General features: G+C 34.4%; 1 protein-coding gene across 2 annotated transcripts; it reads left to right on the top strand.

Moving 5' to 3' along the window:
* Positions 1–796: 796 nt before the first annotated feature.
* LOC105059895 (GTP-binding protein ERG) lies at positions 797–13,118 on the top strand. 2 transcript variants are annotated; one of them, XM_073244738.1, is made up of 9 exons: positions 797–1,482; positions 2,753–2,842; positions 4,733–4,881; positions 10,239–10,397; positions 10,473–10,539; positions 11,567–11,674; positions 11,756–11,895; positions 12,337–12,474; positions 12,838–12,976. In XM_073244738.1, exons 1-8 carry the CDS (start codon positions 931–933, stop codon positions 12,434–12,436), a joined length of 1,365 nt encoding a protein of 454 aa, XP_073100839.1. In that variant the 5' UTR covers positions 797–930; the 3' UTR covers positions 12,437–12,474; positions 12,838–12,976. The 2 variants fall into 2 exon arrangements, with proteins under 2 accessions (XP_073100839.1, XP_073100838.1); XM_073244737.1 differs by having other exon boundaries at positions 798–1,482; positions 12,841–13,118.
* The last annotated feature ends 419 nt before the right edge of the window (positions 13,119–13,537 follow it).

Below are 13,537 nucleotides of genomic sequence, written 5' to 3' on the forward strand. Positions count from 1 at the left end.
ATGATATGTTATAGGATGTTATAATTTTTTTTAAAGTGCTGGAGTATTTTCATCATACAAAATTTGTAAACGAAAAAATGAAATTGCAGGTATTAAATGTACATTGAAAAGTGGTGGCTATGGACCAATTACATAAAGCAGTGTGCTTCACGTTGGATTTTCTACACTACCTGCGGTGCACAAAGAATTTCCCGAGCCGGATAAGTGATGGCTACTGATTTGGAGAAATTCTTTGTATACCGTCTGTGGTGTAGAAAATTTGATGTGGAGTGCACTGCTTTATCTGATTGGACTACGTAGTGACCGTTTTTCAATATAAATTTAATATTCATAGTTTCACTTTTTTGTTTGAAATTTTGAACGATGAAAATGTTCCTTCCTTTCTGAAAATATTATGACATTCTAGATTAATATTATAATATTCTGTGTTAAAATTATGACTTTCAGCATCGGATGTCATAATTTTTTTATAGAATATTGTAAAAAAAAAAATATTTTTATTATTAAAAAATTTATAAAATTTTTATGTGACGAAAATATCTCTACCAAATTTATGACATTCTATGAAAAAATTATGACAAGAAACCATGATTTCAACATAGGATGTTATAATTTTTTCAAAAAAAAATATTTTTATTATTTAAAATTTTAAATAAAAAAATAAATTTTAAATATTAAATATATTATTAAATATATATTGAAAAATGATCATCATATACTCTAACGTAATTGGACGGTGTATAGGTGCATAAAGAGTCTCTCTTTCCTCAATGATCTGATTCGACTGGGCCTGCTACGGCCCAATGTCTAGCCCTTTTCTTTGGGGGTCAAAAAATTCTCTGAACTAAACCCCTAGAAACCCCACTTCGTCGCCGGTCGCAACTCTTCCGCGCTCCGTGCCGCGCCCTCTCTTCAGCGAGCGAGAAAGAGATGAAAGCTTTGAGCGCCATTAGAATCCTGACCTCCTCCTCCTCTTCCTCTTTCTCCACTCTCTTCTCTTCGACCACAAATCGAACACGTCTCCTTCCTTCCGCTCTCTCTCGCTCCTTTGCCGCCCAGCCCCAAACCCACCCCTCCGCCGCGGCCGCCGCCACCTCCTCTACAGACGAAGACGCCGACGCCAACGCCACCCCTCCCGACTTCGATAGCAGCGAATTCTCCCTCCCTTTCACCCCTCCCGACCCGTCCCCAGCGAATTTCTACCAGAAGAAACCGACCTGGGACAAGACCTACCGGGTGAGGGCCGACCAGGCTCTGTTCGGAGGGAAGAAGGCCGGCCCGAAGCAGGCGGAGGAGGAGGAGCGGGATGAGGATAGGGAGAGGGCGGCGATGCTCGCCAGAGCTCTCCTCGAGGCGGCACTGGAGCCGCCCGATGATGTTGAGGAGGAGCATATGGTGGTGAAGGAGGAAGACCAGCGATCGCTTTCGGTTGGGATCATTGGAGCTCCCAATGCCGGGAAGTCTTCCTTGACGAATTTTATGGTAAAGTTGGTTCCTCTATGTGTTTCTGAGTACTTTTGCTTCTAACTTCGTTTATTCTCGCTTGAAATTATTTGAGCAATGATCGGTCTTCTGAGGTATTTATTTCCTACAGATTGTAGTGGTCAGCATCCCTTTTGTAGTGGTTCGAGAAATCAAACACTTTTCAGAAAGTTTTTGTAGGATTCATTAAATAATAGAACATTAATGCATTATGGATGTGGTTCCAGCCATGTAAATAGTTTAATGCTGCAGGATGTAGTGCATGAGAGCCCTTAACAATAAAATACTCATGCATGTCTAAACGTGTGTCCAGCCATATTGATGGTCGATGTGATCATCAGTCCATAACCAGGGATGTTGATTAATTATTCTTCATCTAGACATTCATTTCCAGATTCTCTTGTGTAGTCTACTTGATGCATCATCAGTTTGATGTTTCGCACTTCATTAATGGTTTGCACCTGTTTCAGGAGACTTGTTAAGTCATCTCATTCTGAATGCAAATGAATATCTCGTCTGAACTTATGAGTTACTATCTATTATTGTTTTCCAAACATATGAGCAAAACAGTGTGACTGAGCACAACCTTTATCACGTCCTTTGGACTGCTTGTGCTTCCATGCTGGCAATTTAAGATTGAAGTTCTTACTTGCTTTTATCTTAGACATCCTAAACCTAAGAAGTTGTGTTTTTATTCTTTGTCCATCAGTGCTTTTTCCCTCTTTCCATCTTGTGGGCATCTCAACACCTTTGTCCTTCTTCCCCATAGTGAACACACTGAGCTTGTTCTTTGGTTTTTGTATTGTGCTATATAGACCATGTGCATGATGGTTATCCAATTACAATACCAAAACCCATTGCCTATGCATTCCAGGTATATCACCTTCTTTTGGGAAATGTAGCATTTTCAGTTCCTTTGATTCTAACTATTTTGATCTGTTGATAGCCTTCTTGCAATTATTTTATTTGTCTCCATAACTTCTGCTTCTCTGTTCAAACATATTCACCTCTAGGGATCTCTTGGATTAACTTTTTTCTTCATAAGTATATAGTTGGAAGCTAGGGTCGTGATACCAAAAAATTTCTTAAGTAGTGGATATAATATGTAATTACATGCTAGTGGGAAAAATCTTTACATATTGCTATGTCATGTGCCTTTCTTTATTAAGGATTAAGTATTAACCCTTCATATATTTTTGTCACTTCCTGCTGAATCCTGGATTTTAATTATCTGATCAGATCAGTTTTTTATTCTCTATTTATGATTCAGGTTGGAACAAAAGTTGCTGCTGTTTCAAGGAAGACCAATACAACTACTCACGAAGTCTTAGGAGTGATGACGAAAGGAAACACACAAATAGTATGTTTCATGTTTGATTGTGATTGAATTACAGTGAAGCAAACTAACTGGTCTTTGCTATTATTGCTATATGTTCAGTTATGATTATGCATATTGTTTGCATGGTCAAATAAAGTTGATATATATTTAGAATCAAAACATCAATGCTTCCTTGGATCCTTTTCTTCGTAAGATCTTCTAATTATTTTCCATGACATAACTCAGAGGAGAGTTGTGATTGATTTTTAGAAATATACTGTATTGCTAGGTTCTTTAGAAATTTTTATCAAATTGCAATGTTGTGATAGCAAAAGAAACTGTCTATGTTCATTTGTTGACTATTTCCATGATCTTTTTGTGCTTATATATGTATGAGACTCAAGGTGATGAAATTTTGGGGAAAGAACCCTGCAGGAGGTACTTGTACTCCTTCCATGCATTACCAGATTATGATAAGATTGTAACGAAACAATAGTGCTTTTGAGAAGATATGGTAATTTTTTGCTATTAGATGTTGACCAGCTAATGTTTATTGATGTTATCTAGAAGGATGGGGTCATTTTTGTTTAGGTACCGAGCTAGCAACTGTCTATTAGAGGCAGACATTATTTGAATTATGGACTTTTGGCCAAGGTGGAAACTGGGACAAATATATAGAGGAGTAGTTTGACAATGATGTTGAGGGTAGTATATTCATCTACTTGAGAGAGAAATGAGTATGTTAATCTAGTTAAGTAAGGGATCAATGCACTAGGTGGTTTATGGTAATACAGATCTATAATAAAACAAACACTATCTAACATTTATGATTGGGAAAAGAAGAAAAAAGAAGTAAAAAAGGGAAAGAAGGAAGAAAGAGAAGATGTACAGAAGGGAAAGGAGGACAACATAGTTTAAATAGTGTTGTTGTTCATTTACTTACACTATTCGGTCCAATTGGTTATAGGGCGAGAGCTCATTTGGACTTTACCATGTACAAGTGCTGATTGGTTACAGTATTTATTGAAGAACAAGGTCTACATTGGTCATCTAAGGCGTAAGGACCATTGTAAAATTAAACCTATTTTTTCAATAGCTGGTTTTGCAAGATCTAAACATTTGGCATTGCATCGTGAATTGGAGTAACACCCTAGTTGCCGGAATCTAGATCAGGTATGGTTACAGCTGAGGGGAAGTAGGCATTTTAAAGCACTTGGAATAAGGAAGTGGAGGCGTGTTTGAGTTTCTTGGGAGTTCCCAAAGCTAGTATGCTACCCTAGGTAGAAGATTCCTGCTACCAATAATAACACACATGGGTGCATGCATAAATATGTTACATGTATGTTATAAATGCATTTATACATATGTGCATCTCCATGTATGGGTGTATGTTTGTGTTGGGATTGGTTTTATAGGAAGCCATAGTATAAATTTCCCAAGACATTGATTCATGGGAAAGAACCTTTGACTAATGCCTGTTAAAGTTCTACCACAAATATTTTGTGAGAACTTCTTAATCTTTAAGCCAATAGATTGTTCTTGAGGTGTAAACTTAGTCTTTAGTTGTACAGCTGTTCTAATCCACTATCGAACAAGAAAAAGCCTTTCTGAACACCTCATATTCCTTTTAGCCATAATCCATTCAAGTGACAAATTTGACTATGGCAAGGGTGCAGCCAAAGAAACTTGGCTTACTATTAAAGAATTAAGTAGGAGGTGCATAGTCCATTCTCTATAAGAACATGTATAGTGTGAAGCATGGGACCATTTCACAAATGCTGTTATTGTGAGTCCTGTCTCCACTCTTTAAACTACCTTTCTATATATTTCTTAATGTCCATTCACAAAACAGTTATAGATTAACAGCATGTACTGTTTCTATGTGTATAGCATTTGTTTTTAAACCATATTTACTAACAACCTTCTCTGCAGTGTTTTTTTGATACTCCAGGACTGATGATCGGGCATCATGGACACCCTTACAGGGCAGATGTTAGAGTTCGTGTCGAAAGCGCTTGGAGCTCTATCAATCTTTATGATCTGCTAATAGTGATATTTGATGTCCATAGGCACCTTTCTGTGTAAGCAGTAATCTAACCAACATTGTTCAATATTGGTTTCATATCTTAAATAAGCTCAGAAGTAGATTATTTTTTTAGTTACTTTTATTTATTGTCATTTCTAGTGAATCCATTTTACCCAGTTATACATGATTTAAAATTTTATTTTCACAATTAGCAAATCGGTATCTTGAGATTCCGGAACTAAAGTATAGTTTGTCAAATATAACTTCAATAGGACAAAATTGAAGATGAGGCCCCAATAAAAATTAGTGGCCAAGGGAGAGTTTGTTTTAATTATCTTACATCTCTTAATTTATAGGAAAGAGAGGGAATGAGCAAGGTGCCTTATGTCAAGATTTTGTAGATATTAAATGGATCAGATGCCTTTGGTCCTTTAACAAGAAAATATACAGATCAGTGAACAGAAGTATAAAGAGAGTTCAAGGACATAATTTGTGGATCACATGAACGAAATTGTTGAGGCTGATGAATCATAGACATAATAGAAGTTAGAGGAGTTGCAGTGGGAGGGATGAAAAGACCAAGATGCTGTGAGCACGTATAATGAAGATTTAAGGGGCTCATAGTTTGGAGAGGTATTTATATGGAAGAACTGTCAGAAATGATCATCGTGATATCATCTGAGGCTATCATGGTAATCCGAAGAAATGATGGAGATCTAATCAATGTAATGCCTCTAATTAAGCATCAATCATCTTTTCTTGTTTATTATGGGTTAGGGTGTTATTGTTTATTTGAAGTTTCTTTCACATGTAAGATGAAGATTAAATTAAATTATATCCATATTTTAGTGGACCATAAATCTACTTTGGGTAATTTTTCAATTAGTTCTATTCCCAGGTTTTTCTTGTTCTGAATGGAGAAGACCACCAGCATACAAGAAAAGGAGGTAAGAATCAACAACAAGTGCATGAGACCTACCTTAAAAAATTATAGGGAATGCCTGGATGGTTGCCAACAAAATGCATCTTTCAATTGCATTTGTTGGTGTGCTTATTGGAAAATGTGGGCATTCTAGTATAAGTGGAAACTTGGCAAGCAGTTGTGAAATTATAATTGAAGAATAAGCTTGCTTGGTGCTTTGATATGTTTTTTCACCTCCCCAGCAGAGCTCTCTATATATTTTTTTAAGAGTTCCCGAATACAGCTCGTGGCCCATACTTCTTCAAAAGAGAAGGAAAAATCACATGGCTGATTGATCTGAAGTTCCTTCTTGAGGAGTTAAGAAGTCCAATGCCACAAGGAAGCTGAAAAACCCTTCTCATTCTTCAGACTTGAATTATATGTATATTTCTTTTTTTTTTTTTTCCTCCTTTGAATACTTGTCTCCTGTTTAGGATTACATGGAGCATTTTTATGGGCTGGTTTTCATAAAGAATATTTGAAATAAAGGCAACCTTTTTTTCCTCTCTCTCCTTCTCCACTCATCATCTTGGGCTGAGAAGTTGCTCAATAAGAATCATAAATTCAACCTGAAACCATTTACTGGGTATTGAAGTTATTCTTGATCTAAGATCTTTTCAGATCTAATCAATTGGAACTCGACCTTTTTATCTCTTGGATCAAAAAGCCGTTCTACTTGTCTACTTCAATTTGGTGTCAGAATGTTAACATACGACATCAGGATTATTGGTTATGCACGCCCCTTGTTACCTGTGGCTGTGGAGGACAGGAATATGGCTATTACTTATTTTCTGTCTGCCTTTGTAAAAAGGGGATAAAAGACATGGACATGAACCAGGGGATGCTGCTGAGGAAGAGGGAGGTTCTGTTTGTTGAATCCAATTGGGCTAAGATGAAAAGTGGTGGTCAAGAATGCAAGATAATGTTGTGTCCATTACCATCTTAAGGATGTCATTATCACATGTTGGTTGTTAAAAGATGGATACTGAGGAGGCTCAGGTTGCCAAGGTGTATGCTATACTTTGACTAGGACTTCAGGAGGTTTCCTTCAGTAATGACCAAAATAGTACATTGTTGACCTTCTGCAAAAGGTTGTTTGAGTAATTATGTAAGTTCATTCCCATGGTGGTAACTCAGTCTGCCAGCTGATTGTGGATATATGATGGGGATTCCTATCCATGTTGGGAGGTATAAGAAGCATGGGTATGGATAGAATATATGGGTACAAGATAATACAGATTCTTGATGCGGCAAATCTTAAAAAAGATAGGATACGATCTGGCTAGGATACATCACTGAACACACACACATATACATTACATACATGCACACACACAGGCATGCACACATAGATGCACAGGTGTACATGCGTACATATGTAAAAAAGCATCGATAGAGCATAGTAGACTAACAAAATAACATAATCCATGCTTTATACAATAGCATCAACTTTTGTAACCTCATCATCTCATCATTTCAATGTTCTAATTAATCCTTCACGTTTAACATGACCTCATAGATCCCAAAATTGACCATTTTTTGTCAAATGGTTTACATTAAAAAAGAAAGATAACACCCTCTCCCTCACTTTCAAAGATATCAAAGAAGTATATTGAGTATGTTCATGAAGTATTTTGGATACATAGCACAAAAATTAGATGCGCATTGAAAAAGCATCCATGAGTGTCAATGTCCGATGCATATCCGATATAGACATTGCATGTGTTTTGAAGCATCCACGTATCCTAGTGTGGGAGATACCTCCACATTTCAATGCTGCAATCATTAGGTAACTTACAACAAACAAGGTGAAAATATCTAGGAGAAGTCAATCCTTGTCTTGGTTTTTACTTTCAAAACCTCATCAAGATTAAACTCCATTCTGCAGATCATGCGACGTGACAAAAGATTTGGGTACATGTAGGCCCTGTCTAAGTCTATTTATGATTCCATTTCTTATTTGTTAAGGGAGTTTCAAGTCATTTGAATGGTTTCCAAGTGCTGTATTATTAGGCAATCTTGTGTTCTAGATGTGGGTTGGCGAGATGGAAATTAGATCAGATATATGGGATGTTGCAGAGTTTGTCCTTGTTTTAAGTCAATTGTGAAGTAGAAGTGGATAGAAGGTTTAGTTTCGGCCAAAATTGAAGTGAGCATATCATTGCCTTATCAGAAATTGGTTTAAGTGTGAGTCTGCTTGAGGAGACCTGCGCTGATCTTAAAGAATGGGGAAAGTTGTTCATCTAATTGTCTTTTAGGCCATGTTTTTTTGTCTAGAACGGATATTAGGAATGGAAAAATAATTCTTGGGTATCATTGGGCATGATTAGCTCCAAGGATTCAAGTCCCAACGGGATGTCCCGTGGGATATCGGGATAGGGTATCATCCCATGTGTCAGGATAGGCCGTCCTGCTAGCGTCCCAGCATCCTAATCGGAACACCTTGGAACATCCTCTATCCCAGGTGTCGGGACGGGGCGCGTCCTGTTCAATGGAAAAATCATGACAACCCCATCCAACGGGATTTAAAACCTTGATTAGCTCCAATTCATGTTTGGATAATTCCAGATAAATCTATAGGAAATGAAACAAACATGTTAGCGTGTAAGTATTAATATTAGTATTTTACTAATATCATGATATGTTAATATTGATAGAAGATTAAGATACTGTTATAAGAGTAATATTGATATCAATATTTTAATAATATTAAAATTACAAAATAAAATAATAGATTATATTATTAAAATGATATAGTTCATATAATTATAAATGATATAATATTACACATAATCTAACTATGTATAATATTTTATAATTTACATATTATAGTTTTAGATAATCATTGTTCATGACATTATATGATAATATAATGTTAATAATAAAAACATTGTGAATAATATGATTATATAACATTAATACTGATTATTAGTATTATAATAATAAAATGATGCAAATATAAGTAATAAAATATATAATATATAACATAATAATATAAACATAATGTTATAATAATTATAACAACATATCATAATAATTATAGTACTATTTTTTTAGTATGTTAAATATGTAATATAAAATACTTAATCATATCAACATTATGAATATGTTAACATATTAATATTAATCTTATATGATAGATTAATTTTTTTGTCAGACTATGAGACAATTTGTATTACTAATATAATATTTTATTATAATATGCTAAGACTATTACTACTAATACTATTATTATGATTTAAAAGTAATGCAAATAGAATAATATATTTAATAATATTACTAATATATTATTATATTGCATATTATTAATAATAGTAATATATTATATATTAATATATTATATATTACTATTATTGATAATATACAATATAATAATCATAATAATGTTATAATAATAAGAATAAAATTGAATAATATATAATAACTAATATATTATGATAAATATGTTATTAATAACATATTATAACATATAATATTGTAATAATATGAAATTCAATATAATATAATATCAATAATGTATATATTATGAGAACACTATATGTGTTATATTAATTATAAATTAAAATATTATGAAATAAGTAATTCCAATACTTAATATAATATAATACATAATATTATATTATCAAATAGATGACAAATTATTGTAATATATTTTGAGTAAATAATTAATATTAATAATATATTATGTAAAATCTCTTTTTATTGTTAGTCAAGCGTATATATAGGACTAGAGAAAATGAGTCCCAGGCACCCCCCTGTGTATTGTTTTACCCCTTTTTGTTGAGAATCCGATGCCCGTGGAAATCAGCATGCCTGTGTCCAAATGAGTTACCTAACATGGGTATATAGTGGATGGAATCTGTTGTGTTCTTGCCTCCCAATTGCTGTCAAACAAAAATGGTCTTGGCTATTCAGGGGCTGAATGTCATTATGGAGAGATCATAAAGATTATTTTTAGAATTAGAAGTCTGCTTTGGGGTGTTTACTCCCATAACTTACTTGTTTTCACTATGAATGTGGCAAGTTTATTGAGGTTCGCTTTTACTAATTCCAGGTTGCTGTCTATGAATATCTTGTCCTTTTGTTCTTAAATATAGAAACCAATATGTGGATTTATTCATCAAGGTGAGTTTATGTTGGCATCCTCAAATTCTGCTCGGCAAGCTTGTTGTAGCTGACATTCAACATCAACATTTTTGGTTGAGAGCAAGAAAGTGTTCATGGAGATTTCTCTGTTTGGTCTCTGCGTGGTCTCTCAATGCTTTATCCATTTGGGCGTATAAACCATAAAGCATATGCATGTGACTTGATTAAGGCGGAACTTTTTATTGTTTTAAGTGATTGATTTTGATATGCCTATGTGTATGCATAAATATACATATTTGATGTTTTCTTTGCATTAGTATTGTTGGTACTGAAGGTTCTGTTGAACTTTTTGGTCATGCATGTAGGCCTGACACCAGGGTGATAAAGTTAATTAAAAATCTGGGAGCACAGATTAATCCTAAACAAAAGAGAGTGTTATGCATGAACAAGGTTGATCTAGTGGAAGATAAGAAAGACTTGTTGAAGGTTGCCAAAGAATTTGAAGATCTTCCAGCATATGACAGGTCAATAATTATTCTGTGACATGGATTTTGATATTCAGAGTGTTTTTTGTTTCTTACTTATTCTTTGTTTTGTAGGTATTTCATGATATCTGGTCTAAAAGGTTCAGGTGTGAAAGACCTGGTTCAGTATTTGACGGAGCAGGTATGCTTGCTTAACTAGTTATCATTGCTCATATGCACAAGACAGTTATGTTCTATCCAACAATAATTTGTCTTTGCCCCAAATCTATGATTCTGTTGGCATTCCAGTTTATACTTTCTTGATTTGGTAGGTTACTCTTCAAAATATTTTTGAATGAGTGTCCTTGTTTCCTTGATACCAAGGCTTTTATCTTTTTTAAGCAAATCCTTGATGCCAAGGTTTGAATGCAGTTTCAATCCAAGCTTATAATGAACTATGTAGGTTGTTTAGGTCAATGCTTCAATAAATCCAGTTTGAAACATATTATACTGAAATTTCTAGAAAGATTCAGAAAAAAATTTAAAAAAAATGCAAGTTTGAAGGATATTGCTATTCGCATTATAGTATACTTTTTTGGTGATACTTCGTAGCATTTAATAGTCTGAGATGTTCCAATTGTGAGATTTTTCCATGTTGACCTTGTTAAATAATGCATCAATTTTTGGAAGTCGGAGAAAAGGAGTTTGAATATTACTTTTCATCAACATATTTATCAGAAATTAAATCTTGTTGGAAAATTTAAAAAACAAAATAATTAACTATATATCATACTATGTTTTTGTCTGCATAGTAAACTATTAATCTTCTTGTACATTAATATGAATACTGTAATAAATTTTCCAACCAAAAAGAAATTTTTAATAAAATAAAACATGAACAATTATAATAGGGTTATCGCAAAATTGCTTCATCATTAGCAAGTTCAACTTGCTTGTGCAAAATTATACTTTTTTTTTTTAATTTTGAAATTCAACAGATCCTTAACTTTGGATTTTATTTATGGAAAATAACAAGAATTAAAAGGTATCCATTTTTTAACTATATGTTTGCCATTTAAGTAATTCTCATTACTTTAAGCTGTTCATTGGGGTATAGACTATGCACCTGAATTTATTTATTTTTTATATTTATAGTTTTTTAAAGAAATCGGCTCTCTGTCTTTGTTGTATACCTAATTTGTTAAGTCTTTTTGCTTCTTTGTGTGTAGGCAGTTAAAAGACCTTGGGATGAAGATCCCACCATCATGAGTGAAGAGATAATGAAAAACATAGCATTGGAGGTTGTTCGAGAGAAGATGTTGGATCATATTCACCAGGTATGCTCAAATTCCACTGCTAATATCAGCATGATTTCTTTCCCTCTCAGAGAGCTTATGCCAACATAACATTTATTTCAGGAAATTCCCTATGTTATTGAACATCGATTAATGGATTGGAAGGAACTAAGAGATGGCTCTCTCAGGATAGAGCAGCACTTTATCACTCCAAAACCCAGCCAGCGCCAAATTCTTGTTGGAAAAAATGGATCCAAGATAGGGTATCACTTACTTCCATGTTTATGTATTTCTTTTAATGTTTCCTAGGTAGTCATCGTTCTCTAAATTAGTAATTCATAGTTGTTTTTTGAATTTTTATTGTGGCTTATTAACATCTGTGTGTGTGCGTGTGTGCGCGTGCAAGCATGCATGCACGTGCATGCACACACATGATGGTGGGTGGATGGGTGGGTGGGCGTGCCTTTGAGGACATATTAGCTATATTCCTTTTCATTTGGCTTAACCGTATTATTCAGGAATTATTCTTTTGCTGAAATCCCTAGTATAATTTTTGAACCATTCGGAAATTATTCTTTTGCTGCTTTTTTAATATTCCTAGGTTTGATGCCAAATATCCAAACAGCATATTTGGCAAAGATTCTAGATAGGCATAAAATTGACCTCATTGTTGTAATAAGTTTGTTTTTATGTCAAATAACCAGGAGAATAGGCATTGAAGCCAATGAAGAGTTGAGATCCATATTCAAGAGGCAGGTGCATCTCATTCTCCAAGTTAGAGTTGGTCGAAGAAAGGGTGCATGAATTTTTCAGTCATTTCTATGTAGCACACCTGATACCAAGTGAGTGAAAATTCTTACTCTAGCTTGTTGGTTTTACATATCGATGAAGAATTCCTGTGATGTTTTAATTATTCTTTAAACCTTCCTGCCGAGGGCAAGTGTCACATTGCACGTTTATCATGCGAGAACTGAAAATCTGTCCACCTGTGCATCAATGAATTTTATATCTAGGCTTCATCATCTGTTTTTCTTTTAGCACCTACATATATTGTAAGCTGAGAAATTCTTTTGGTTGCAATCATGGTCTAGATTATTCAATACTAAGTAGAACTGTTATGACAGCTTATAAAACATCAAATTCTTTTGTTATTTTTTTTATCAAACCAACTTGAAAATGCTCATGCAAGTTATTATGTCATGTAGCAGTTTGGCAGTGGGTCTGCGTTGAGGAAGTTGTCAAAGTTATGCCAATACCATGGCTCATATTTGCATGGGGTGAATCTAGTATCATGGTGCAAGCCACATGGTGGACTCCCTCAACTCCTCTGTAATCAGAGCAGCTGTTCGAGGCAAGAATCATGATCATTCAATCCAAAGGGTTCTATTTAACATTACTCTGTCCGATCTCCAGTTTTGAACTCACAGCCTGCTTTGGATGGCATAAGGGCTTGGATTGGTGATCTTCTGATAATGCTCATTCAATTAATTATTATAATATGGCCTTTGTGTTTATTGTTTATTAGTGTTGGGCTTTCATGCCGACCCTTATGATATATCGCATGTTTGTATGGTGATCCAGGAACTGGTCCCAGATTAATTAGCTGAAAATATGTCATATGTGCTGTATTTCATCATGACATGATCAATATATATGACATGATAGATATATTTTTCTACGAAAGAATTTGATGTCCTTCTTTATGCTGTTGGTAAAGTTGAAAACCTTCACATTACCCCCTCTGACTTAACCTTTTGAGGACATAAATATACTTATGATTTGGCAGCATTAGAATTGTGTGATATTCCTTGTGGAAGAATTGCTTTTGGGAGAATGAACAAGCTAAAAAGAAATGTGTGATATTTGTTGGAAAGTGGTTTTTGAGAGAATGATCAAGCTAGATGA

The sequence above is a fragment of the Elaeis guineensis genome, chromosome 10, assembly GCF_000442705.2.
Source record: "Elaeis guineensis isolate ETL-2024a chromosome 10, EG11, whole genome shotgun sequence".
Lineage (NCBI taxonomy): Eukaryota > Viridiplantae > Streptophyta > Magnoliopsida > Arecales > Arecaceae > Elaeis > Elaeis guineensis.

Bases quoted from the DNA above. Each gene is read 5' to 3' on its own strand.
- LOC105059895 (XM_073244738.1), top strand. From the start codon at position 931: ATGAAAGCTTTGAGCGCCATTAGAATCCTGACCTCCTCCTCCTCTTCC. The intron at 10,398-10,472 runs GTCAATAATTAT...TTTGTTTTGTAG, and splicing joins GATCTTCCAGCATATGACAG to GTATTTCATGATATCTGGTC. The intron at 10,540-11,566 runs GTATGCTTGCTT...CTTTGTGTGTAG, and splicing joins TTCAGTATTTGACGGAGCAG to GCAGTTAAAAGACCTTGGGA.